This window comes from Suricata suricatta, chromosome 10, assembly GCF_006229205.1.
Source record: "Suricata suricatta isolate VVHF042 chromosome 10, meerkat_22Aug2017_6uvM2_HiC, whole genome shotgun sequence".
NCBI classification, from domain to species: domain Eukaryota; kingdom Metazoa; phylum Chordata; class Mammalia; order Carnivora; family Herpestidae; genus Suricata; species Suricata suricatta.
In genome coordinates this window covers 14,255,347-14,279,551 of record NC_043709.1, presented here as the reverse complement: position 1 = coordinate 14,279,551, position 24,205 = coordinate 14,255,347, and the positions used below count along the sequence as shown (strand labels likewise).

The 24,205-nt window shown below is 46.2% G+C and overlaps 1 protein-coding gene across 4 annotated transcripts in view; it reads left to right on the top strand.

The window, feature by feature from the left end:
* The window catches only part of BTBD11 (BTB domain containing 11), a 312,839-nt gene that overhangs the window by 188,909 nt on the left and 99,725 nt on the right, over window positions 1-24,205 (top strand). For all 4 annotated transcript variants that reach the window (XR_003914531.1, XM_029954903.1, XM_029954902.1 and 1 more), the window contains exon 3: window positions 7,543-7,747. Coding sequence is in view for 3 of the 4 variants with exons in the window: in XM_029954903.1 (XP_029810763.1) it covers window positions 7,543-7,747 (205 nt within the window). In the remaining variant the exon portion in view is untranslated. The remainder of the gene's footprint in view (window positions 1-7,542; window positions 7,748-24,205) is intronic.

The window sequence follows — 24,205 nt, the reverse complement described above, 5'->3', positions numbered from 1 at the left end:
GGTATTGCAGTTCTGCATAAACGTTTGTAATGACTACATAATTTTATTATTTCACCCAATGGATGTACCAGAGTTTATTTAACCACAGTTAAACATATATTTCTTTGTCAAATTTTGGATCCCATAAAGAAGGTTGGGTGAAAATCCTTGTGCAGAAAGATTTATTGTATTTTGGGTTCTAACACTGGGAAGGATTCCCAGAAATGGAATTACTGAATCAGGGCAAGGAGCCTTCATTAACACCTTGGCTACATCATGCCAGATTGCTTCCGGTATGGACTTGGAACTGACTTCAGCTGCACTGGGCCATCTCTGAAAAATGAGTAGGGTGTAAGGTGAAGGGCACGGGCATTAGAGTCAGGGACCCAGGTTGGACTCTTGTCTCTGCCTCAGTTTTCTTATCTGCAAAATAAGGTTTCTCAACCTTGGCATTATTGACATTTGGGGCTAAGTTCTTTGTTGTGGGGACTGTCCTGTCCACTTTAGGATGCTTAGCAGCATCCCTGACCTCTAGCCATAGGATGCCAAGTATCAGGCCCTTGGGTATCACAGCCAAAAATGCCTCCAGACTTTGCCAGTGTCGTCTGGGAGACAAAATCCACCCAGCTGCAGATTTCCGCTGCAGAACTGATCTAACATAACCCGTGCTTTGCAGAGCACATGAGGACTAGAAACAGTGCCCATGAGGTGCTTACTCGCACCCTGGCCCAATTTAGGTGCTCAATGAATGGCACCTGTTACTACCGTTCATAACAGTGGTGACAATGACATTTCCCACGGCTGCATGCTACACAGATGACACCGAAGATGACACCCAGGATCAGCTTGGAGTCCACACCCAGCTCTTGCAGTCTCTGGGTCTTTGCTGTTTTGGCCAAGCACTCAGCAGTTCCCTGTTCTCTTTCCGGAGATCACCATGCATCCTACTGTTTAGAAACAAGTGCCTCTCAGATTTTCCTAAGGGAGGCCTTTCTCCCCTCAGTTTCCCCCCAATCCTCCTGTTGTTTGCAGCTCAGCTTTCCTCCTAAAGGTCTGGGAGTGATGTGCTGAATCAGTTATTGGGGAGCCCACCTGCACCTCCCCTCAGACCCTGCCTCCTAATCGCAAGCTCACTGGAAATCCAGCATCTCTGAAAAGTTCACCCAACAGGTTTTTGCGTTTTTTTTCTTTTTATTTAAATATTAGTTAGTTAGTTAACATACAGAGCAATTTTAGTTTCAGAAGTAGAGTGCAGTGGTTTATTACTTACATACAACACCCAGTGCTCATCACAGCAAGTGCCCTCATTAATACCCATACCCATCTAGCCCATGCCCCACTCACCTCCCTCCATCAACCCTCAGTTTGTTCTGTATCATTATGAGTCTCTTGTGGCTTGTTTCCCTCTCTCTTTCTTTCCCCCTTTCCATATGTTCATCTGTTTTGTTTCTTAAATTACACATATGAGTGAAATCATATGGTATTTGTCTTTGACTGACTTATTTCACTTAAGATAATACACTCTACCTCTATCCACATTGTTGCAAGTGGCAAGATTTCGTTCTTTTTGATGGCTGAGTAATATTCCATTATACATATATAAAGGAATATATATGTGTGTGTATATATATGTGTATATATGTATGTGTGTGTATACATAAATAAATATATATTTATACACACACACACACACACACACACACACACACACACACACCACATCTTCTTTACCCATTCAGCAGTCTATGGATATGGATATTTGGGCTTTTTCCATAGTTTAGCTATTATTGATAGTCCTGCTAGAAGCATTGGGGTGCATGTGCCCCTTTGGTATTTTTTTTATCCTTTTGGTAAATACCTAATAGTGTAATTGCTGGGTCATAAAGTAGTTCTAGTTTTAGCTTTTTGAGGAACTTCCACACTGTTTTCCAGAGCGGCTGCACCAGTTTGCATTCCCACCAGCAGTGCAAGAGGGTTCCCCTTTCTCCACATCCTCACCAACATGTTGTTTCTTATGTTGTTCATTTTAACCATTCTGAGAGGTGTGAGGTGGTATCTCCCTGTGGTTTTGATTTGTATTTCTCTGATGATGAGTGATGTTTAGCATCTTTTCATGTGTGTTAGTCATCTGAATGCCTTCTTTGGAAGAGTGTCTATCCGTGTCTTCTGCCCATTTCTTCACTGGATTCTATGTGTTTTGGGGTGTTGGATTTGATACATTTTTTATAGATTTTGGATACTAACCCTTTATCAGGTATGTCGTTTGCACGTATCTTCTGTTTGTAAGTTGCCTTTCAGTTTTGTTGTTTCCTTCACTATGCAGAAGGCTTTTATCTTGATGAGGCCCCGATAGTTCATTTTTGCCTTTGTTTTTCCCTTGCCTTTGCCTAAATATGAAACAGGAAAGCATCAAAGTCCTAGAGGAGAACACAGGCAATAACCTCTTTGACCTTGGCCGTGGCAACCTCTTACTAGACACATCACCAATGGCAAGGGAATCACCCAGCATTTTGAGAGTCCCCAGGTGGCATCTGGCATATAGCCAGCCCTTCCTAGGGCCTTGCTGTGTCTCACCCTGAAGTCTTGGCCTCCCATCAATGTGTGTGAAATCTCACACTTTGCCCTTGTCCATGGCTGGGGCCACCTCTGAGAACCCTGACCTCACAGCCAACGGCAGAACTGGGAAGTCTGCAGTTCTTTCCAAACCTGCTGGCCATTGTCCCTGTCTGCCATGGCCTCTGTGGCTTGTCCCTGCTCTGTGCCCACCAAGGATGCGGTTACTGATAGATGCCAGTTAAACATGGGCTAAGCTTTTCTGCCAAAATCCTGGGTGTGTCCAAACAAGCCATGATGTGTAGAGCTGCTGATGTGCTACCAGTGAATGAAGACCCCTTCTCTCCTACCTCCATACAGTGGTGAAGAGGCCCAAATGGCAGTAGTTTGAAGCTCAGTTCTTGCACTCAGTAGCAGTGTGACTTAGCCAAATGATTTCCCTGGACTCAGTTTCTTCATCTGTAAAATAGATACACTGTCAGGACCTACCTTACTGGGTTGATTGGCTCCTAAGGGGTATAATGTGTATAAAGTTCTCAGAAGTGTGCTGCACACATGAGTGCCATCTCTTTCAGCAGTTGCCCATCAGAGCCTCATCCTGTGGCCCCAGATCCCAGCTTCTGGGCTCCTACCCATTTTCACAGCCTTCCAGGAAAATCTCTTTCAGCTCTGCCATCCCCTGGGCTGAAGTTCTGGTCTGAGAAACCAGGCTTCTGTTGGTACCAGAACCTGCCTACATCTCTGCTGGTTACTCATGTGCCCCTCCAGGCTCTCTTCCCTTAGGGCAATTTATCTTCCAAGGCCTGCAGGGTCACTTATGCAGACTGACTTGTCAACCTCCACGCCCTCCTACACACCAGTCGGACTCTAAGATCCCTCAGCTGGAAGCTCTGCTCTGTCCCCAGAGGCTGACTGATCTCCTGAGCCTTTCACCAACCATGGACTCTGCAATGGCATATGTTTTGGGAGACTTGGGATTTAGGCCTCAAACTCTTCACCTGAGTTTTTCAAAGGCCATGCCCTGAGGGAGATTCTAGATAAGTGCCTTTCTGAAGGGACTGTGGTGTGGTGACCAAGAACATGAGCCCTGGAAGCCTAGTGGGAGTCACCACCTGCTACTTCCTGAGTGGCACCTGGCCAATTGCCCCTTGCCTTGATTTTCCCATCTCTAAAGTGGGTATATGTCCTGTATGGTTCTTACATAATTAAACTGGAAGGTGCATAAATGGCCTGGTGTCAGGTTCCCACTTCTGCTGCCACTTCTGTCTACCTCATGTCATCATCCTCATCAGAAAAGTCAAAACATTGTAATTGTGCCCAATCCTACCCCGGACCTGCCATCTTGTTGTTTTCTCCCAGTCTCCTCCTTAACATTCACTGATTGGACTCTTACATTACCTGTGGGTAGAGCCGCCCCTTACGAAACAGACTAAAATGACCAGCCTAGAAGCAGGCACCTGGCTTCCTTTTTTCCTCCCTCCCAATGAGCAAGGTTTCTAAAAGATGAAAGAGTAGAGAGAAGAGGGAGGAAGAAGAGCCAGTTAAGGACCCAAATGCACTCCCAAACAGATGCCTAGAGTGAGCAGCTTTGGAGCATTAACTTCTAAAAATGTCAACCTCAGCATGAAGCTGCAAGTCAGGCACTGGGCAGAGCACGGGCAGGACTGTCCCTGCATGTCCCAAGCACCCAACCTCCCGGTCTCACCATCCAGAGAGAAGGAAAAGCAGACGGGCGCTGAGCCTAAGAGAGCTGTTTGTTTGGTGCCAGCAGTGTACCAGGCACTTCCTCATTCTGCACATGACCCTCACAACCACCTGATAGGGGCGTATCATTTCCCCACCCGAGGGGTTAAGTGCCTTTCTGGTCTGTACACCGATGAGTGGTGGAGCTGGGATTTGAATTCCTTCCCCTGACTTTGAGCATTGGTTCTCCATATTTTCCATCTGAAGGTTCCCTGAAGTCTTCCCTGCCCACCTATCTCTGAAAGAGAATTTCCTTCTCTGACTCTTCTTTTCAGTTTCTTGGGCATATTTTCCTGCTGTGGGAAATGGAGAGAGGAAGGTCAGGCTCTGAGCTAGGCATGGTAAGATGCAGGGGGGTGTAGGGAAGCAATCGCCCACTGCTCTCTGTTCAGCCCATGCATCTGAGTGCTGTCCAGATACTAAGCTTAGTGTGTTGTGCTCTGGTTCGTTGACCTGTTAAGGGCTTAGGACTCTGACAACATCAAAGTTTCCTTTCCTCTGAAAATCTCTATCAGAAATAGTGGCCACTTGGAATCTTGTCTCAAAAGGATTTAAAGGCTACATCTATACTTAGTGCATAAGAGCTCTGCAATTGATTAACCATGTCTGCCATGAGCGTGGAACAGAAAGGGGAATATTTGCCATTTCTACCCTTAGCTGAGACCTCATCTCCATAGTTGACTCCCATAGGGGGGTTGAATGGCCCCCTTATCAATCTTCTTTTGAAGTGTCCCCAAGCTCAGACTAGAAAGTGGGCCTTGGGACTTCAGAGAAGAAACTCCTGCCTCTCACTGAGCCTCACTTTCTTGGCTTTGGACTTTAGGTCAAAGTGTCATGGTAAAAGGTACAGCTGGATGACAGAAGTGATGGGCTCTGCAGGCCTGGTTTGAACTGGGCAATGAAGGATTGGGAGTGGGGGAGACAGTCTCCCTCCCTCACCAGGGGCTGCCTGGGCAGGGTAGAGGGGCAGTAAATTCCAGCAGGAGTTGATGTTTCCGTCTTGAGTCTGAGAGCAGAATTCCTTCTTCTTCAATGTCTCTTCTCTTAAGGCCTTCACCTTCTTAGATGAAGCTCACCACCCACATTTTGGAAGATAGTCTGCTTTTCTCAAAACTTACTGATTTAAATGGTAAAGGTTAATGTGAAACATATAACCTAGAGACTAGTGTTTAACCCAAAACTGGGCACCATCGCCTCACCCAGCTGACACATAAAATTAATCATCACAAATATCTCAGATGTGTGTTTTCCAAAGTGTGCAACACATTCCACCGGATGAGTGGACCAGAGAAGTATGTCCAATAATATTGGTCATGGAGTGATCCTTTTAAATTCTATTTTATTCATTCATCTGTGGAATTTAGGAAACAAAACAGATGAACATATGGGCAGGGGGAAAAAAAAAGGAGAGAAAGAGAAGCAAACTCTAAGAGACTTTTTTTTATAAGAGACCTTTAACAAAGAACAAACTGAGGGTTGATGGAAGGAGTTGGGTGAGGGATGGGATAAATGGGTGATGGGAATTAAGGAAGGCACTTGTGATGAGCACAGGGCACTGTATGTAACTGATGAATCACTGAATTCTACTCCTGAAACTAATATTACACTATATGTTAATGAACTAGAATTTAAATAAAAATAATAAAAATGAAAAAAAAATATTTTAATTCTCCTTGCTTCAAGAAAGGCTCTGTATGGTATGAGCCCCTAACACTTCTCTAACATTTGTTGTTTATAATAAAACAGGACCAGAACTCAGCTATAAATTAATTATATGGTTTTGTTTTCATTGCATTAACTTTTATAGTGATTTTCCGTTTATGGCAAGTGATACCGATCTTCCATTTATAAGTGACAGAACATTTCCCTTTTAGACATTCACACTTAAAAAAAAACCTAAATGAATCCATTTAAAATTAAGTAAATCATGGCACAGATGGTGCTTGGATGTAGTTGCACTTGAGAAGGTAATACACAAATGGCCCAAGTTTGAGAAACACCATCTCAGCCTAGAAAATCTGGGCATCTGGCCAGCCTCCCCACAGGAAGATCCGCCCTGTGCGGCCAGCCTGGGTGCATGCAGGTTTGAGCTGATGAAGGAGAAGGCTGGTTCCCTTTGGAGAAAGCAGGGGAAAGACGGGAGTGTTCCCAGGGCCTGCTAGTGCCGGGAAGAGTAAGACAGAGCCCGCCCTCAAAGAGCATGGTTCACTGCGTGGATTCTAGAGCCACACTACCTGGGTTCAAATCCTGGCTCAGCTGTTTATGCCTGCTGTGTACCCTTGAAAAGTTGTGTGACCTCTTTGGGCCTCTGTTTCTTCATCTGTAAAATGGGTTTATAAAGGTACCCACTTTAGGGTGTTGTGAGGATTAATTGAATTACGGTATAGTAAGTGTCATTTAAGATCGAGTTGGTGTCATTGGGAAAGCCTGACAAAGAAATGGCAATCCTAACACAGTGCTCTAAACGCTGTGATAAAAACGCAGTATGTTAAACACACAAGGGAGTGGGGGTGGGGGGCGGCAGAGATTCCAAAAGGACTTCCTTGAGAAGTTAATATATAAGCTCATACCCGGATGATTGGTAGGAGTTAGCCGGAGAAGAGGAGAAAAAGAATGTTCTGGATAGAGGAAGTAGCATATGCACAGGCTCAGAGGCAAGAGACCGTGTAGTCCATGGCTATACTTGTGACTTCAGGGAAGGCAGTACTGGCTACAGCAAAAGATGTGACAGAGGGTGTGTCCCAAGGTGACGTACACAAGGGGTTTCTTGTGCCTTGTTAGGAGCAGTGGGTTCCAGAAGGGCAGGACTCCAACTATCTTAGCACCCTCTGTGCTTCAAGTGCAGCCCAAACCTGGCACGTAGGGATAGTCATGTGGTGACTGAACAGATGCTCCTTTCTACTCAACGTGTGACCTGGAGGAGGACCACTCCAGTTGAATGAGGGAATCTCAGGATTAAGAATCTGCAGAGGGCACCTGGGTGGCTCAGTCAGTTAAGCATCCGACTTTGGCTCAGGTCATGATCTCGCGAGCCCCACATTGGGCTCTGTGCTGACAGCTCGGAGCCTGGAGCCTGCTTCAGATTCTCTCTCTCTCTCCCTCTCTCTCTCTCTCCCTGCCCTTCCCCTGCTTGTGCTCTGTCTCTGTCTCAAAAATAAATAAACATTAAAAAAAAGTTTTTTAAACCTCTGCAGAGATCTTCAGCACATACTCTCTGCAAGTCATGGTTGCCCTGACAAGGATCTGAAATCTTACTTCTGTCCACAGGTGACCTGGTGTCCCGAGCGATGCATCACCTGCAGCCCCTCAATGCCAAGCACCATGGCAATGGCACCCCCCTGCACCACAAGCAGGGGGCGCTCTACTGGGAGCCAGAGGCCCTGTACACCCTTTGCTATTTCATGCACTGCCCGCAAATGGAATGGGAAAATCCCAACGTGGAGCCTTCCAAAGTCAACCTCCAGGTGGAAAGGTAAGATCTGCCTTGGCCCAGATGGCCAAGGAGAGGAGCTCCTCTGGCCAACACCACCCTGCAGTGGGTGGGTGCTTCCTCCAGGGTAGCAGAAGGGTTCAGGAGGGGAGTGATCCTGGTGGCCAGAACTGCCCAGTGCCCAGAAACTCGCTGGAGGAGTCCAGGTGCCCCAAAGGGGTGTCTGAGACCCAGGTGGGGTCTTTGAAATGGGTTCGCATAGGGTTAATCCAGATTGGGTTAAAAATGGCCTGGGTCGGAAAAGTGGATGGGCTGATTCTGAAGGCGTAAAGGGACTCAGCTGTGCAGAGCGGCTCCCTTGTGAAGGCGGCCATGGGGGGAGACCAGCTTCTTTGGTGGGAGGGGTCTTCATTTCCTCCTGGCTGCCCTGGGGAGTCTGTTGGGGAGCCATAAAACCCGCTCAGCTAATGTGGGCCCCGAAGGTGGCCAAGAGACTGGCTCAAGCAGAATCCTCAAGGGAGAGGGAGGAAGGGAGGGGGAGGATGCTTCCTCGGACCCAGGGTCTGTCTCTCCCAAGCACAGTCCCTCCACTTCTCCGTGCCTCAACTTCCCCTTCTGTAAGCCAGCGACTGAACTAAGTTGTTCCCAGGTCCCCTTCCATCTGGAAAGTCCCAGGACTCTCCAAGGATGGTTTCACTCTCTCGGAGGCCGGGTGTCAGAAACCATCAGGGGAGGAGCCTGTCTGGGGACATCCGTTCCTCTTCCTATCTCCCCACAGTGCCTCCCCGCTCAGGCCCTGCCTCCACATGGGCCTGTTCACTCCAGCTACTATAGTAGGGACCCATTTATCAAAGAGTGATTAAGACAGCAGGCTGAGTGGGTTCAAGTCCTGGCTCTTACAATTAAGGTCAGAGGACAGGGAGGGCCTTGGGAAAGCACCCTAACCTGTCCATGCCTCAGTTTCTTCTTCTGCAAAAAGGGGGAAAGTAAATCCTTCATAGGGCTGTTGGAGGAGTGAGTGAACTGAACAGTGCCCAGCACATAGTAAGTGCTCAGTAAAAGTTCCCTTTAGTTTCTTTTGTAGATACTATGTGCAGTTAGGCAAACAACTCCAAGTTTGGACTCAATGCAATTTTCTTTTCTCTGCTCAATGGTTCCAAGCGATTTTGAAATGCTCATTGGCTGCTTTGCTACTGCAGGGATGGACTGGGGCTTAATTGGGCTTCCTTTTAAAATCACATCTCTTGGCTTTCACTTAAAGGAAGAGACTGGAGCCTGAGTTAGACGAAAGTTGCTGAGTTTTTGTTCTCGTTTTATTTTTAAGAATCCCAAGTTAGCATGAATATCTCAATCCAGTCTGGGGTTAGCTTCATCAGGCATCCGGTGGTCTAAGCCAAATCAGTGGGTACTCTATATGTATTTTCACATTCCAAAGATGCCCAAATTGCGGTGGCCAAATGCTCCTTGTCCCTGGGCAGGAAAGAACCTCAGTCAGAGACACCAGGCATGCTTTCTGTGAATGTCCAGCCTTCGTGCTGAGAGAATGGGAGCCAGCAGCCTTGGCCTGGGGGGCATCTAGCTCTTGGGTCCGTTCCCCTGACAGCCTGCGTGATGGTGCGTGTCTCTGACTTACCTCCCGCCAACATGCACATGACCCCCAGGTGACTCCCTTCCGTCTCCAGCCAGACGGCGCCTCCTCTGAGCTCTAGAACCTCAGTTTCTCCATCAAGTCTCACACTGTCAGACTGGTTCTTCTCATCGCACCTTATTCTTTTCTGCGTAACACTTACTACAGTTGATAATCATAATTTCGTTATGTGTTCATTTATTGCCCGTCAGCTTCATGAGGGCAGAGAACACATCTGTTCTGGTCGTCACTCCACACCTAATGCCAAGCTCAACATCTGGTGCTAGGTGGGGAGTCAGCAAATGTTGGTAGAAAGAACAAGCAAAGCCATGGGCCTGGCTGCCTGTGGAACATGTCTGTGTGGCCATGCTCACAACTGCCCCAAATCTGAAGTTATCATCTTTCCTCTAAAGCAGCTGTCCTTCCTTTCTCCCTCATCTCTAAGGATGGCGTCACCACCAACCCGGAAAACTGGGCCTCGCCCCACACTCCTTCCTCCCCCCTCCCTCCCTCCTACAGGCCCTGGTCAGATGTGTTACTGATGCTGCATCCGCAACATCTCATTGCTCTCTCCCTTCCTCCCAAGATTGCTGCCACTGTGTCAATGGGCACCTTGTTCCCCCTAACTTCTGCTATTGCGTTTGAAATCTAAATAGTCTCCCAGGATGTAAGGCTTAATATCCTCCAACCAGCACCGTCCTCCTCACAGCCATCAGACTGAAACTTCTAGAATAGGAAGCTCATCGTGTGATGTACTCCCTGCCCCCCACACAAGCATGGCCCCCTACATCTTCCCCTGCACAGCTTCCATCTTCTCTTCTGGAATCCCTTTCGGAATTCAGAGTGTAGCTAGAGTGGCTGTAAGTCTGGGAGACCATCTGAGGTTTCCAGACTTTCTGGGACAAGATGGAAAGATCTTTGAGGGAGAACAGATTAAAAAGAACATGTCCCAAAATTGCTGTGGAGTCACTTCTGTCTCCATACAGGGAGTACATCACACGATGAGCTTCCTATTCTAGAAGTTTCAGTTGGTTTTTCAGGGGTCATCACAAAATGCAGAGTGGAACTTGACATTTTTTTTTCTGAGTTGTGTTACTTAGGTCCTCTGGAAAAAGTATGGATTCAGGAACCAAACTGACCTTTGGCTTTGTGTCCCAGCCCTGCTTCTTCGGGCTCTGAGACCTTGAACAAGCCATTCCTCCTCGCCAGACCTCTTTTTCTCGACTGTAAAATGAGAGTGACACCAGCCTCATGGGACTGGTATAAGCAGTGAACTCAAAACTGTAGCTAACACTCTGCTAACATGCCTGATGTGAAAGGAACTCTCCTCCTCACACCCCAAAAGAGTAGCTGATGTGATACATCTTTTTATGGGGGAGGGGCTCCAAAATGCTGTTATCATTGTCCCTACAGAAGCCTGTGTGTGTATTTCTTCTAGACAAAAAGCTATTTCTCCTGCTCCCTGGTGGAATAGGCATTGGCATGTAGCATCTGAAATCACACATGGACGGGCTTCAGAGGAGAGAGGACTTCTGTTTTCAGGGAAGTGTTTACACCAGCTCCAAACCAAAACTTCTGAATAAGAAGTTTCCAGTGGAAGATGGACTCTACTTTGGAGTTGTTTTTCTCTCTGTATTTCTGTCTCCTCACCCCCAAAATCAAACAACATTTCTTTAACTCTTTATTTTTAATCTGGCAATGTCAAGTAGGACCATGGCACTTACATGGTTTTTCACTAGACTATATTCTTCAGAAAAGGGACTGGATATTGTTTGCTTTTGTCCGTGCCCAGCAGAAAGCCTGGGAAACATTTGTTGACTGAAGTATGGATTGTTTTATACCTCAAATCATCTCTGCTTGTCAGAAGAGCCTTCCCTGGCTGGAGTATTTGGAAGTAGGCCTACATGCACTATTTTACTCTTTCATGTGGGCACAGTTTTAGAGTTGCTACATTTGTTTTGGATAGTTTCATTTTTCACTGCGGGATTTTTGACAGAGCTCAGTGCCAATGTGAAATTTCTGTAGTTTAAGTTTTTCCAGAACTTTGGCTACTAGTTTTTGAGCTCTAAAATCTTCCTGAGCAGTTCTTTGGGTCCCTGAAAGCATGCACCGGGAACAGGCCCTTTAAAGAGCTAGAGGTCCAGAGTGAGACCAACAGGCATGACCTAGACCACATGGAGTAGAGACTAAGACTAAAAGGTCATAGGATCCTATGCAAGTCAAGTGTTGGCAAATTCAGCCTGGATAAGGAAGAGGTGGGAAACATTCTTGTTAGGGAGAATCCAATCTTTGATATCACTGAATCTGATATGGGCCCAAGGCTGGTCCCTGGAGATTTATGATGCTCTGTGAAATGCTGGCTTTCCAAGTGCCTCAAGGAAGAGAGTAGCTTCAATTCCATTGAAAAAAATAAATTGCTGTTAATTATGGTACCCAGCCTTCGTTTGTGACCTAATTTTTTTGATCCCTGAATTCAACTTATAATAAAGCTCCCTGAGGGTAAACACTCTGCCTCTTAGACATTTTTCTACAGCCCAACATAAGATTTTGGCACATTACACATTACACAGGCTTAACAAGTATGTGTTAAGTTAGTTAAAAGTAAACAAAACCAATGTCATCAACAAAGCCTGTTTTGTATTGGAGCATCAGATGTTTTACAAAGAAATCTTAATTCAGATGTCATCCTTATTTCTGGCTTTCATTTATCCAATATTTCAAAGAATTTTCTAAGAAATAGGTAATTCTACTTAATTTTTTCCTAAGATTGAGTTTTCAATAGTTTAAATTCAATATCAAAATAAACGTATCATACTATCAATCAATCAATAAAATTTTCAGGTACTTCAGATATTTTCAAAAAACTCAGCTAACCTTTGCAAAATTTATGATTAGGCAATATTTATTTTATTATATATTTATATAAATATATACTTATTAGGAAACCTTTATTTTATAAGATTTATAATTAGGCAATATTTATTTTAGTAATGATAAATGTAAACATCTTAATGTAAATGTAAAAAACTCTGATTTGAGGCTGCTGGCTTTAAATAGACTCATCTTAAGTCTGTGACATTTTTCCTCCCCTATATCATTACTGGAAATATCAGTGGTTCCTAGATGTGTTTGGCCATGAGTGAGTTCAGTAATGGCCACAAAATGAAAAAAATAGTAGGATAAATTGGACTATTTTGTTGCCTGAAGTGGCTGGCAATGCCTGAGAAGAATAGAGATGTGTTTGACCCAGGAGACTAGACAATTAGGTAGTTCTATCCTCCCCCAGTCTCACTGAAAGCAAACAAAAACATATACTTCAGCAGTCCCTTTTTGCAAGCACAGCTGTATTAACAGATGTGGTGCACTGTCTACCAGGGCAGCTGAACCAAAAACATGAGTATACAATCACCAGTCACCAACTGTTTGGGAGAAATGAAACCATCTTAACAAATGGAAGAATTTACACTTGAAGAAACAGAGCTAATAAAGCAAACATTAACAGACATTAGAAGTTAATGGTACCCGAAATACATCTTCCAAAATACTCACCCTATCAAAAGATCACTCCAACACATCAGTTCTTGATGCCTTCTCATCTGTGATGTATATGACAGGCGATAGTCTAATGTTAACATACTCCAGTGAACATACCCAGGGTTGTGTAAAATTCCCAGCACACTGTCATAACTCTTCCTCATTCCTTCCCCCTACGGAGCGAGTATCAGAATGCAAGTGGGCAGAGTGATCCTTGACACAAACAGCATTATTAGTAAAAATATTTAGTTGCCAATGTTAAGCCTACTGTGACTGCTTAAAGCAGAAAGACCTCTGGAAGGCCCAGTAGTAGGTAGCTCCTTTCCCCTTCTGCATGAGAATTAGACCTTGGGTTACTTCTCTAGCTCTGTTCCCCTAGAATCATGATAAAAATGGCAGTATCAACTATGTTACCAAGCAGCATTGCTTATGGTTAGAGTTACTCTAGATTGGTAAATTTGATCTGAACTGCTAGTACCATAAATACTTGATAAATATCCAGAGCTTTGGGCTTCCCTGATTTCATTGGCTCTTGTCACTGGCAGAGTCCTTGCAAGGACCTTGGAAACAGTATCTGTGGAGTGGATACAAGAGATATTGGGGTTCATAAACCAGGATAGTTCTCATAGTGGATCTCGTGTTCTCGTGCCTGAGTGTCACCTGGGCAGACGATAGCTCCAGGATGGGTGGGTGAATTGCTCTAAGGACTCCTACTGAAAGGAACATCTGATGCCATCCTCCTGGGCCGCATGTGGCTTATGATCGTCCCATAAGTCTGAATGTTTAGTAGAGCTTAAGAAGACTTCTGGTGGGCATTAAAGCCCCAGAGAAGAAGGCGTTGGGGCTGCACAACCTAGAGCAGTGTCCAAGTTGTAACCCAGGACTGCTTCAGCAGAGACCTCACACCACCAAGGCTGGGCATTGGACACTCCTAGCAGGATCTCTGACACCGTTACCCATGAGAGCTGAAATGTCTCTACCAACACCCTTGTCAGCTTCATGTTCCATCTATGTCATACTACTTGCTTCCAAATCAGTGGATCCTAGGGTCCATGCCTGCACTCTAGATGCAAGGGAGTCTGGGAAGTTCAATTTCTACCTTGTTGAACCATGAACTAATAATACAGGACATTCTCTAAACACAGTAAGGTCATCAGTGTCTCTAGGCAGCCACAAAAGTTGACAAAGTTTCATTATACTTTTCCAGTTGTTTGTTTTTGTATGAATAACACACAGAGTGAATCACTTATTCAGCTCAGTACTTTTGACCATTGTTAGCCACACATGTCACAACTGATTAGCTTACACACCATGACTGAGAACCAAAATACTGCCTCAGCATAAGGACTCCTTAGACTAATGCTCTGGGAACGTTGACAGCAAGGAGGAGAGAGAGGGACCGTTCCTGACATCTGAAGCAGGGGTGCAGAATGCCTTTTCCCAGAGGAGGAATCCTACTTCCTCATCTTCCCAAGGCTGGTGATCATGTCTGGCACAAAAGTCCTATCCAATGCCCAGCCCAGTGCTGATGGGTCCTGGAGAAATCCAGAGTCAATGGACAAATGGGGACATGATGGAGTGGGGGAGCCACATAACAGACCTGTTTTCTGCAACGTTGTATGTGGGCTTTGGTGAACTGGCCTGGAATCCCAACAACCCACATAAATGGTTCTAAGAGGGGAAACATGCATGTTGAATACTAAACAAGTAACTTGAGAGACAAAGTCTTAAAACATGATCCATTCATAACTTGAGCGTTGCTGCATCTGGCCACGGTGAAACCAACTCTCACCCCAATATTTTTCAGACTGTGGTTACAGCCCATGAATGGGGCATCAAATTGGTGCTATGCAGAATTTGGCAAACTATACCCCAAAGGCCAAATCTGGCCCACTGCCTGTTTTTATAAAGTTTTATTGGAACACAGCCATACCTGTTGGTCTACATGTTATTTATGGCTGCTTTTGCATTTTTGATTACCTGTGTCAGATGGCTCACAAAGCTGAAAATATTCTTTGGCCCTTTCTAGAAAAAGATTTTTGACTCCTAATGTTGTGGGTTGTGACCTAAATTTTTAAAAAATGAACTAGAATAGAAAAAAAACAAATAGTTGTTTTCATGAGGTAAAGTAAGTATGTTTTGTAAAACTTTTTTTTTCTCCAGTTATATGAATTTAACTAGAGTTGATTGATTTGCCCTAATGTTGCAGAACTTATGTCTGATTCCTTGGAGTCAGGTGCTGGTCTGTGCTCACATTCATTAGGCTGTTCTGCTACTGATGAGGTTTGATTTAAGAGAAATAATGTTTGGAAGCCTCATCCCTAATCCCTACAATTTGTTTTAGCATCTTCATGAATGTGTATGGTATATAAAACTAATATGGACATGTATTGAATAAAATATGATAACTACAAAAAAATGGTAAAGAAGACACTTTGAATTACCCATAAGCACCATTTCCATCTAGGGTATATATTCAGTGTCTACGTCCAAGTTTTTTGGTTGTTTCACAAAATAAAGACCATATAGTACATACAGTTTTGTTGATCCATGTCATTGAGTGGCCTTAAAAAGTATGATTTTTCAAGGGACTCTTCCATAATTGGATATTTAAAGTGGAGAGAAATCCAAGAATAGGCATGTTGAACATGTTTTATGATGAAGCAGGTGAAACTGAGCCCTAGTGGGATGAGTGGACTTGTCTGGGGTCATAAGTGCACTTGCAGTGGATTTGTAAGGCAGTGCCTCAGTGCCTTTGCACATGCTTTGCCTGCTTTCTGAAACACTGCCTTCTCTCTGTCATCTTACTCAGTCAGTTCATCCTTCAGGACTGATTTTAGGCATCACCTCCTCCAGGAACTCTTCCCTACCACCTCAGGCTATGTAAGTGCTGAGGGCCTAGCTCAGTGCATAGCATATAGTAAGTGCTTAATAAATGCTTCCAGAACTGAAAAGAGCTGGTTCTGAAACCCATGTGTTCCAACTCCTGGCCCAGACAGCTGTGGTGAGAGTGTCAACTCAGGCACCCCTCGGATTGGCACCTGCTATACCATTCATATGCTCCAGGCCTCAGTTTCCTCAGCTGCAAACAAGAAATAACTCCACCTTCATGGGACTGTTTCGATGACTAATGAACTGACTTGTCAGTGCCATACACATTCACTGACACGTAGCAGAGGATCCATAAACGGTAGGGATTATTTCTCCCTTAATTCAGGCTGACGTCTTATAGATGTCTTATGGATATGTTCATACATATAATGCACTTGAAGCCCAGCACACATTAGGCTCTTTATAGATAATGGCCATTGTTATTCTGTCACGGTGCTTGTAACCTGAACATACTGTGTAACAGGGCTTCTGGAACCAAACGTAATCGCTAATGTGCATTTGAATCCCCCGGGATCTCATTAAAATGCAGATTCTATACATAGGTCTGGGGAGGAGCCCAATATGTTTCCTTTCTAACAAGCTCCCAGGTGAGGTGGTGCTGCCGGTCCACTGCCATGCTGTGAATAACAACGCGTTGTCGTTTTCCGGTGTTTGTCATTCATTTCCCCCAGCTTACTCCAACTCCCATTTTAAAAAATTTTTTAAATGTTTTTTATTTATTTTTGACAGAAAGAGAGAGCACAAGCAAGGGAGGGTCAGAGAGACAGGGAGACACAGAATCCGAAATAGGCTCCAGGCTCTGAGCTAGCTGTCAGCACAGAGCCCAACACGGGGCTCGAACCCACGAACTGTGAGATCATGACCTGAGCCGAATCCGGAAGTTTAACCGACTGAGCCACCCAGGTGCCCCTCCAACCCCCATTTTTAAAGTTACCTAAGGGCAGGGAGCCTGGGTGGCTCAGTCCGCTAAGCGTCTGACTTCAGCTCAGGTCATGATCTCGCGGTTCGTGGGTTCATGGGTTTATGGGTTTGTGGGTTTGAGCTCCTCATCAGGCTCTGTGCTGACAGCTAGCTCAGACCCTGGAGCCTGTCTTCACATTTTGTGTCTCCCTCTCTCTGTGATCCTCCCCTGCTCACACTATCTCTCTCAGTCTCTCAAAAATAAATAAAAAACATTTAAAAATTTTAAATAAAGTTATATAAGAGCAAGAAATAAGCTTTTATGGTGATTTTTGTCTCTCTGGTAGAGCTTGGCACATAATAGGCTTTGGGGGCTGGATTGAGCCTCATAAGACGCTGGATCCCTCTGCAGTTTGACAAAAATGAACGATCCCAGAGGTCAGACTGGCCAGCCTGCGGAATGTTGGGGCTGCAACAGCCAAAGAAAGACACTGAGTTTCTGAATATAATGACCGTCTTCGGCCTAACAAGGTGGCTCCTCCAGAGTGGCTCAGGAATAGCAAATTAGCGACCAGTGTGCGAGGGAGCGGCGAGGCAGGTGTCCAGTCTGGGGAGAGGCAGCAGGGAAAATCTGAGCGCTCACCAGCTTCATACTGTTGCACACCTCTAGCCTCCAGGGCTCATCAAACGGCTTTGACTCAGGAGTTTGTTTTTGTTTTTGTTTAAGTTTATTTATTTATTTTGAGAGAGAGAGAGAGATAGAGCTTGAGCAGGGGAGGGGCAGAGAAAGAGGGAGAGAGAGAATCCCAAACAGGCTCTCACTGGCAGCTCAGAGCCCCAAGTGGGGCTCAAACTCATGAACCGTGAGATCATGACCTGAGCCGAAATCAAGAGTCAGAGGATCTACTGACTGAGCCGCCCAGACACCCTTGGACTCAGGAGTTTTTCCCGGCCAGGGAAGAGAGTGCTCCCGACCACAGGTGACAAGGTGAGGGACTCAAGTTTTAGACCGACCTCCCCTCCCAACATGCAGGGTTAGTCTGATCAGACGCATGCACTGCACTTGTTTCACTGGAATATGCAGGTCATTCCTGCGCCTGGTGAACTGGCTGCCGTCTGGTCTGCTCCGATGCAGCTTCTCTTTGTTTTATGGGAAAAGGAAAGAACACCTCATCTTCATGCACAGAGACTGAGCAACCAGCACCACTCTCTCCAGTGTAGTAACCCCAGCCATGTGTGGCTGTTTGAATCGAAATGAATAAAAATTAAAGAGAACTAAAGCTTCAGTTCCTCGGGACCACTATCCTCATTTCAAATGCTCCTTAGCTGCATGTGGCCATGAGTTCCCGCTTGGGACAGAGCGCACATACAGGATGCTGCCAACACCACAGAGACTTCCCTGGGACATCCCTGAATGGGAGACTCAGGGCAGGTAGCACTCCCCTTTTAGAAAAACAGCCCATGAAAATTCGCACTCACAAAGCAACACGGTCTCTGCAAGAGACCAGGGACCAGCTGCCAGAGCACATCCCACGTCCCCTTGCTTTGGTCATCTCAGAGCCAAGTATTTCAAAGCAACCGTCATCATCGTCACTCCACATTTTACAAGGTATTTGTGACGTACAAGGCTCTCTTCCAAGTGCATTGGCTCACTGAGTCCTCACAAGAACGCCATCCGTGTGTTAGCACCACCTTTCACTATTGCTGTCTCTTCCTTCTCTGGAAGAACGTCAAGCTCAGAGAGGTTGTGTTGCCTGCCCAGGTTACACAGCGAATCGGGGGCAGAATGGGAGGCAAGAGGAGGAGGCTCGAGTCCAGAGCTCGCTCTCTCCACCGTGTGCCGTGCCACAGGGGCTTCGGAGGACAGGGGACGTCAGAGGGGGGAGAGCACGGTGTCCCTCAGAAGGTTAAAAACCTGAAAATCTCAAACCAGAGAACGTTCTTGTTTTAATATGCTTCCCTCTCTTCTTCCCTTTTCCTTCTGGTGTTTTCCCTGGCTGAGGCCTCAATAAATATTGCTAATATAAATGGAATAATGATAATCAAATCACTTCATCTGATTAGCTGGCAGTTAAACATCTTTGAGAAACATGTTTATCTCCTGGAATGAACTGCCGTAAACCAGGACCTGCCTCTTCAGTCTTCATCTCGGTGCTACTTGAACTTTTCAGTGTTTGTTTAATTTTTAAAACTTGTGGGCTTTTTTTTCCTTTTTTTTTAGAAAGAGAGAGCAAGTGATGGAGAGGGGCAGAGGAAGAAAGAGAGAATCTTAAGCAGGCCCTCAGAGCAGAGCTGGACGCGGGGCCCAATGCCACGACCCTGGGATCATGACCTAAGTCAAAATCAAGAGTCAATTGTTCAACAGACTGAGCCACCCAAAACTTATTTACCATTGAACCACTTATTCAGTTGTTCATTCTTCATTCATTTCTTCAGCGAGCATGAATTGAGTGCCTGAGCATAGTAATAGTAATAGGAAGAGCTAGCGTTGATTGAATTTTTATATATGTCAGGCACCATTTTAAGTACTTTGCCTGAACGAACTCCTTTGTCCCTCAGGATGACCTCATGATGGTAGGTATTATTGTCATCCCTACTTTATAGATGGGGAAAATGAGTCAGAGAGGGTGAGTAGCTTGCCCAAGGTCACAGGGCTCAGAAGTGGCCTCCTGGGGATTCATGCCCAGCAGCCTGGCTGCAGAGCTCACTCCCTTAACCATTTCCCAGGGTCGCTGTATGCCAGGCCCTATGCCAGGGAGGGGGTGATCCAGGGGGCCTCACATGGCCCCTGCTCTGTGCAGCTCATTTATCATCAAAGAAAGAAAGTCAAAGGGTCAGAAGGGACATGCAGATAAACTGCTGAAGGGGATTCAGGAAGGTAGTGTTGGGGTCAGACTGAAGCATGGATAAGACCAGGCAGTCCAGGTGGCCATAGGCCAGCGAGTGAGAGAGACCACGGTGGAGGCCAGGCTGACCTTCAGCTGACTCACAGAGATGCCACTGTTCCGCCAGCTGTTCAAATGGTAAAATACCGCTCTGTGCATTGGTAAAGAACCTTGGCCCTAACTGCCCCCCATGCCAGTCCCCAGCAACTGCTGCTAGGCATCCGGGTACTGGGTGGGGGTGGGGAGGGGCAGATGGGGGAGGGGGGCCCTGCCTGCATTAAGACCAAGAGGTAGGTGGTGCCTGGGCTTTACAGATAGTTAAATACTTAGAATATTGCTGAATTGAAAGTGTGGGGGTGGGGGGGGGGGGCGCCTGGGTGGCTCAGTCAAGTGTCCGACTTTGGCTCAGGTGATGAACCTGCAGTTCGTGAGTTCAGGCCCTGCATCTGGGTCTGTGCTGACAGCTCAGAGCCTGGACCCTGCTTCAGATTCTGTCTCTCTTTCTCTCTGTCCCTCCCCTGCTCATGCTCTGTCTCTCTGTCTCTCTGTCTCTCTCTCTCTCAAAAATAAATATTTAAAAAATTTTTTTCATTGTTCTAATACTTTACTTTTTTAATAGTTTATTGTCAAGTTGGTTTCCATGTAACACCCAGTGCTCTTCCCCACAAGTGCCCTCCTCCATGTCCATCACTCCCCTTCCCCTTTCCTCCTCCCTCTTCAGCCCTCAGTTTGTTTTCAGTATTCAAGAGTCTCTCATGATTTGCCTCCCTCCCTCTCCCTAACTCTTTTTCCCCCCCTTCCCCTCCCCATGGTCCTCTATTGAGTTTCTCCTGTTACACTTATGAATGAAAACATATGGTATCTGTCCTCCATCTGACTTATTTTGCTTAGCATGACACCCTCAAGGTCCATCCACGTTGCTACAAATGGCCAGATTTCATTCTTTCTCATTGCCATGTAATACTCCATTGTGTATATAAACCACATCTTCTTGATCCACTCATCAGGTGATGGACATTTAGGCTCTTTCCATGATTTGGCTATTGTAGAAAGTGCCGCTATGAACATTGGGGTACATGTGCCCCTGTGCATCAGCACTCCTGTACCCCTTGGGCAAATCCCTAGCAGTGCTATTGCTGGGTCATAGGGGAGTTCTATTGATAGTTTTTTGAGGAACCTCCACACTGTTTTCCAGAGCGGCTGCACCAGTTTACATTCCCACCAACAGTGTAGGAGGGTGCCCGTCTCTCCACACCCTCGCCAGCATCTATAGTCTCTTGATTTGTTCATTTTAGCCACTCTACCTGGCGTGAGGTGGTATCTCAGTGTGGTTTTGATTTGTGTTTCCCTGATGATGAGTAACGCTGAGCATCGTTTAATGTGTCTGTAGGCCATCTGGATGTCCTCTTTGGAGAAGTGTCTATTCATGTCTTCTTCCCATTTCTTCACTGGATTACTCATTTTTCGGGTGTGGAGTTTGGTGAGTTCCTTGTAGATTTTGGATACTAGCCCTTTATCTGATATGCCATTTGCCACTATCTTTTCCCATTCTGTTGGTTGCCTATTAGTTTTTTTTTATTGTTCCCTTTGCAGTGCAGAAGCTTTTTATCTTGATAAGGTCCCAATAGTTCATCTTTGCTCTTGATTCCCTTGCCTTTGGGGATGTGATGAGTAGGATAAAGAATTTTTTAAAGAAAGTGTGCAGGAGGAAATTATGTCCTACAGGTGCTGGGCCTTTGTTCCCTCAGTGATGGGGTTCGGTGACGGTTTGAACAAAGGGAGAAGCCTTAGCCAAGCGCAATGTTTTGCTCAGCCTTCGAGACTGCTCTATCCTCACTGCCGCTGGGAAACCTGTGCCGCATCCCACCCCCGGCTGGATGAGCCCCCTCTTGCTCTCCGTGAAGCCCTCTTTGAGTTATTATAATGATGCCCTGAGCCATCGTGTGCCAGGCCCTGGGACAAGCGTGACTTCCGATTGCCCTACTTAAACATCCCCTCTGAGATGCTGTAGTCCTGCCTCTTTTCAGATGAGGAGAGTGAGGCTGACAAAGTTCAAGGACTTGCCCAAGGTCACACAGCTTAAGCTGGAGAGTGGTGAGTCTGGAGCCTGGGTCCTCTTGATCCCCTCTCGTGTGGGAGGCAAAGGCTGGGGCCATTACCGTGGCATCCTTTGCATCCATGTTGTCTCCACTGCGGGATGGAACTCATCAGAGGCAGGGACTGGGCTTTGATCAGCTCGTGCTCTCTCTGGCAGGCAGCCAGGGCCCAGCGCAGTGCGGATAAGGATATAAAGACCAGTCTGAGGGCAAGGCATGGAGACTGGCATGCTGCAGGGACTGGTTGGAATGTTCCTGCAAGAGTCCCCAGGCATGTGGCTTGACCGAGTGCCCCTCCCCCATGCCTTTCAGCGAGAGAGGTCACCAACTGGCCTCCTCCCCTTGCCTGAACCATCCCAGGGGAAGCTACATTAGCCTCCTTGGATTTTTGGTTCCTTCTCATTCTCCTGGCACTGCCAGCCCTCTGCGTGCCCTGTGTCAGGGGCTTCAAGCAGTGTGCATGAATGTTCTGCACTGCAGGAAAAAAATTTTTTAAAGACACTCACGAAAATTAGCCCTTGACGCTGCCCAGTGCAAATCGGGGACTGGCCCAGCATGGCAAGGGCCAGGGGCAGCCAGGGTGCCTGGGAGCAGCCAGGCCTGCAGAGGGGGCGCTCCCCTAGGTCAGCCTGCTTTCAAACCATCCACCCTGTGCCACATTCCCGCTGTTTTATCCTTTCAGAAATAGTGGTCCTGACTCAAGCCGCCGGCACATGCCTGGGTCTCACACGTAGAAAAGAGCAGGGCAGGGCAGGGCAGGACAGTAGAAATCTGGCCATTCGCCTGGGAGACCCAGCATCTGAGTCGACCTCGCGTTCTTCAAAGTCTGACGTCCCACATGAAACCCACACATGTCTGCATGGCTCCTGGTCAACCATTGTCCTAGGTTTTCGTGGATTGAGATGCATTTTCTCCTCTTTCCGTTTCACTCTCTTCATGGGCTGCGCCTTTTAACAACCATAGTACGAGGTGCTATCAACTCACATTTTTATATTCCATTTTTTTACTGAGAAGTTCCTCTGCTCATTTTTTTTAACTTTGGAAAATACAGAAAAACATAAAAGAAAATTAAAATTGTGTACAATGCCGCTACCAAAATGATTCTTTGGTACCCGTACTCACCTTTGTTTTCAATGCGGAGAGTGAGGCTTTTTTTTTAAATAGTTTATTGTCAAATTGGTTTCCCAGTGCTCTTCCCCACAAGTGCCCTCCTCCATCACCACCACCTCTCTTCCCCCCGCCCCCTTCCCCTTCAACCTTCAGTTCGTTTTCAGTATTCAATAGTCTCTCAAGTTTTGCATCCCTCTCTCTCCCCAACGCTCTTTCCCTCTTCCCCTCCCCATGGTCCTCCATTAGGTTTCTCCTGTTCTCCTGATAGACCTATGAGTGCAAACATATGGTATCTGTCCTTCTCTGCCTGACTTATTTCACTTAGCATGACATCCTCGAGATCCATCCACGTTGCTACAAATGGCCAGATTTCATTCTTTCTCATTGCCATGTAATACTCCATTGTATATATATACCACATCTTCTTGATCCCTTCATCAGGTGATGGACATTTAGGCTCTTTCCATGATTTGGCTATTGTAGAAAGTGCCACTATGAACATTGGGGTACATGTGCCCCTATGCATCAGCACTTCTGTATCCCTTGAGTTGTGCTGAGGACACCTGGGTGGTTCAGTGGGTTGAGCGTGGGACTTCGGCTCAGGTCATGATCTCACCGTTTGTGGGTTCAAGCCCTGTGTCGGGCTCTGTGCTGTCCGCTAGCTCAGAGCCTGCAGCCTGCTTCAGACGCTGTGTCTCTTTCTCTCTCTGCCCCTCCCCTGTTCATGCTCTATCTCTCAAAAATAAGTAAATGTTAAAAAAAAAGATTTTAAAATAGTTGTAGTGTGTATACATAATTTAATATCTGTTTTTATTTCCCTTACTTTGCCATAAGCCTTTTTCCTGTGCCCTACAGAACATTCACAAACATCACTGTTAATGAATGCAAGATATTCCATCTTGTGAATGCACCATAATTTGCCTAACGGTTCCCAGGTTGCTGGTCATTTGGGTTCTTTCCAGTTTATGAATTGCTGTTCTTTTAAAACTACACACTAGCATGACTAAAACATCAAGGGAGAGGGAATGGATATTTAAAAAAGTAGTGCCTTTGGAGTAGAGCAACCAGGGGTTAATTCATGAGGCTTCTGCTGGCTCCTTTGAGTGAGAAATTGCAAAAAAAGGAGCCTTGGATGGAAAGCCTACCCAGCCTGATCCCACATCCCACGTCATCGTGTTTTCCAGGAAGAAACGCCTGATGGGAAGTGTAAGAAGGCGTGGCCCCCACCTACCTGGCCCGCAAGGTCTCTGGACACAGTCATTATCAAAATCTCTTGGAGCTTCGTGGTTTCCAGGGGTTTTCCACACATATCGTCTCCCTGGATCCTGGGAGGGGGAAGACCAGACACAACTTTAAAGAGCCTGGCTCTAGGAAAGTCATGAGATCTGTCCAAAGCCATGCAACGCGTGGCCACATTGAAACCGTAAGGGCTGCTCAGGACAATCTCTGGTGAACC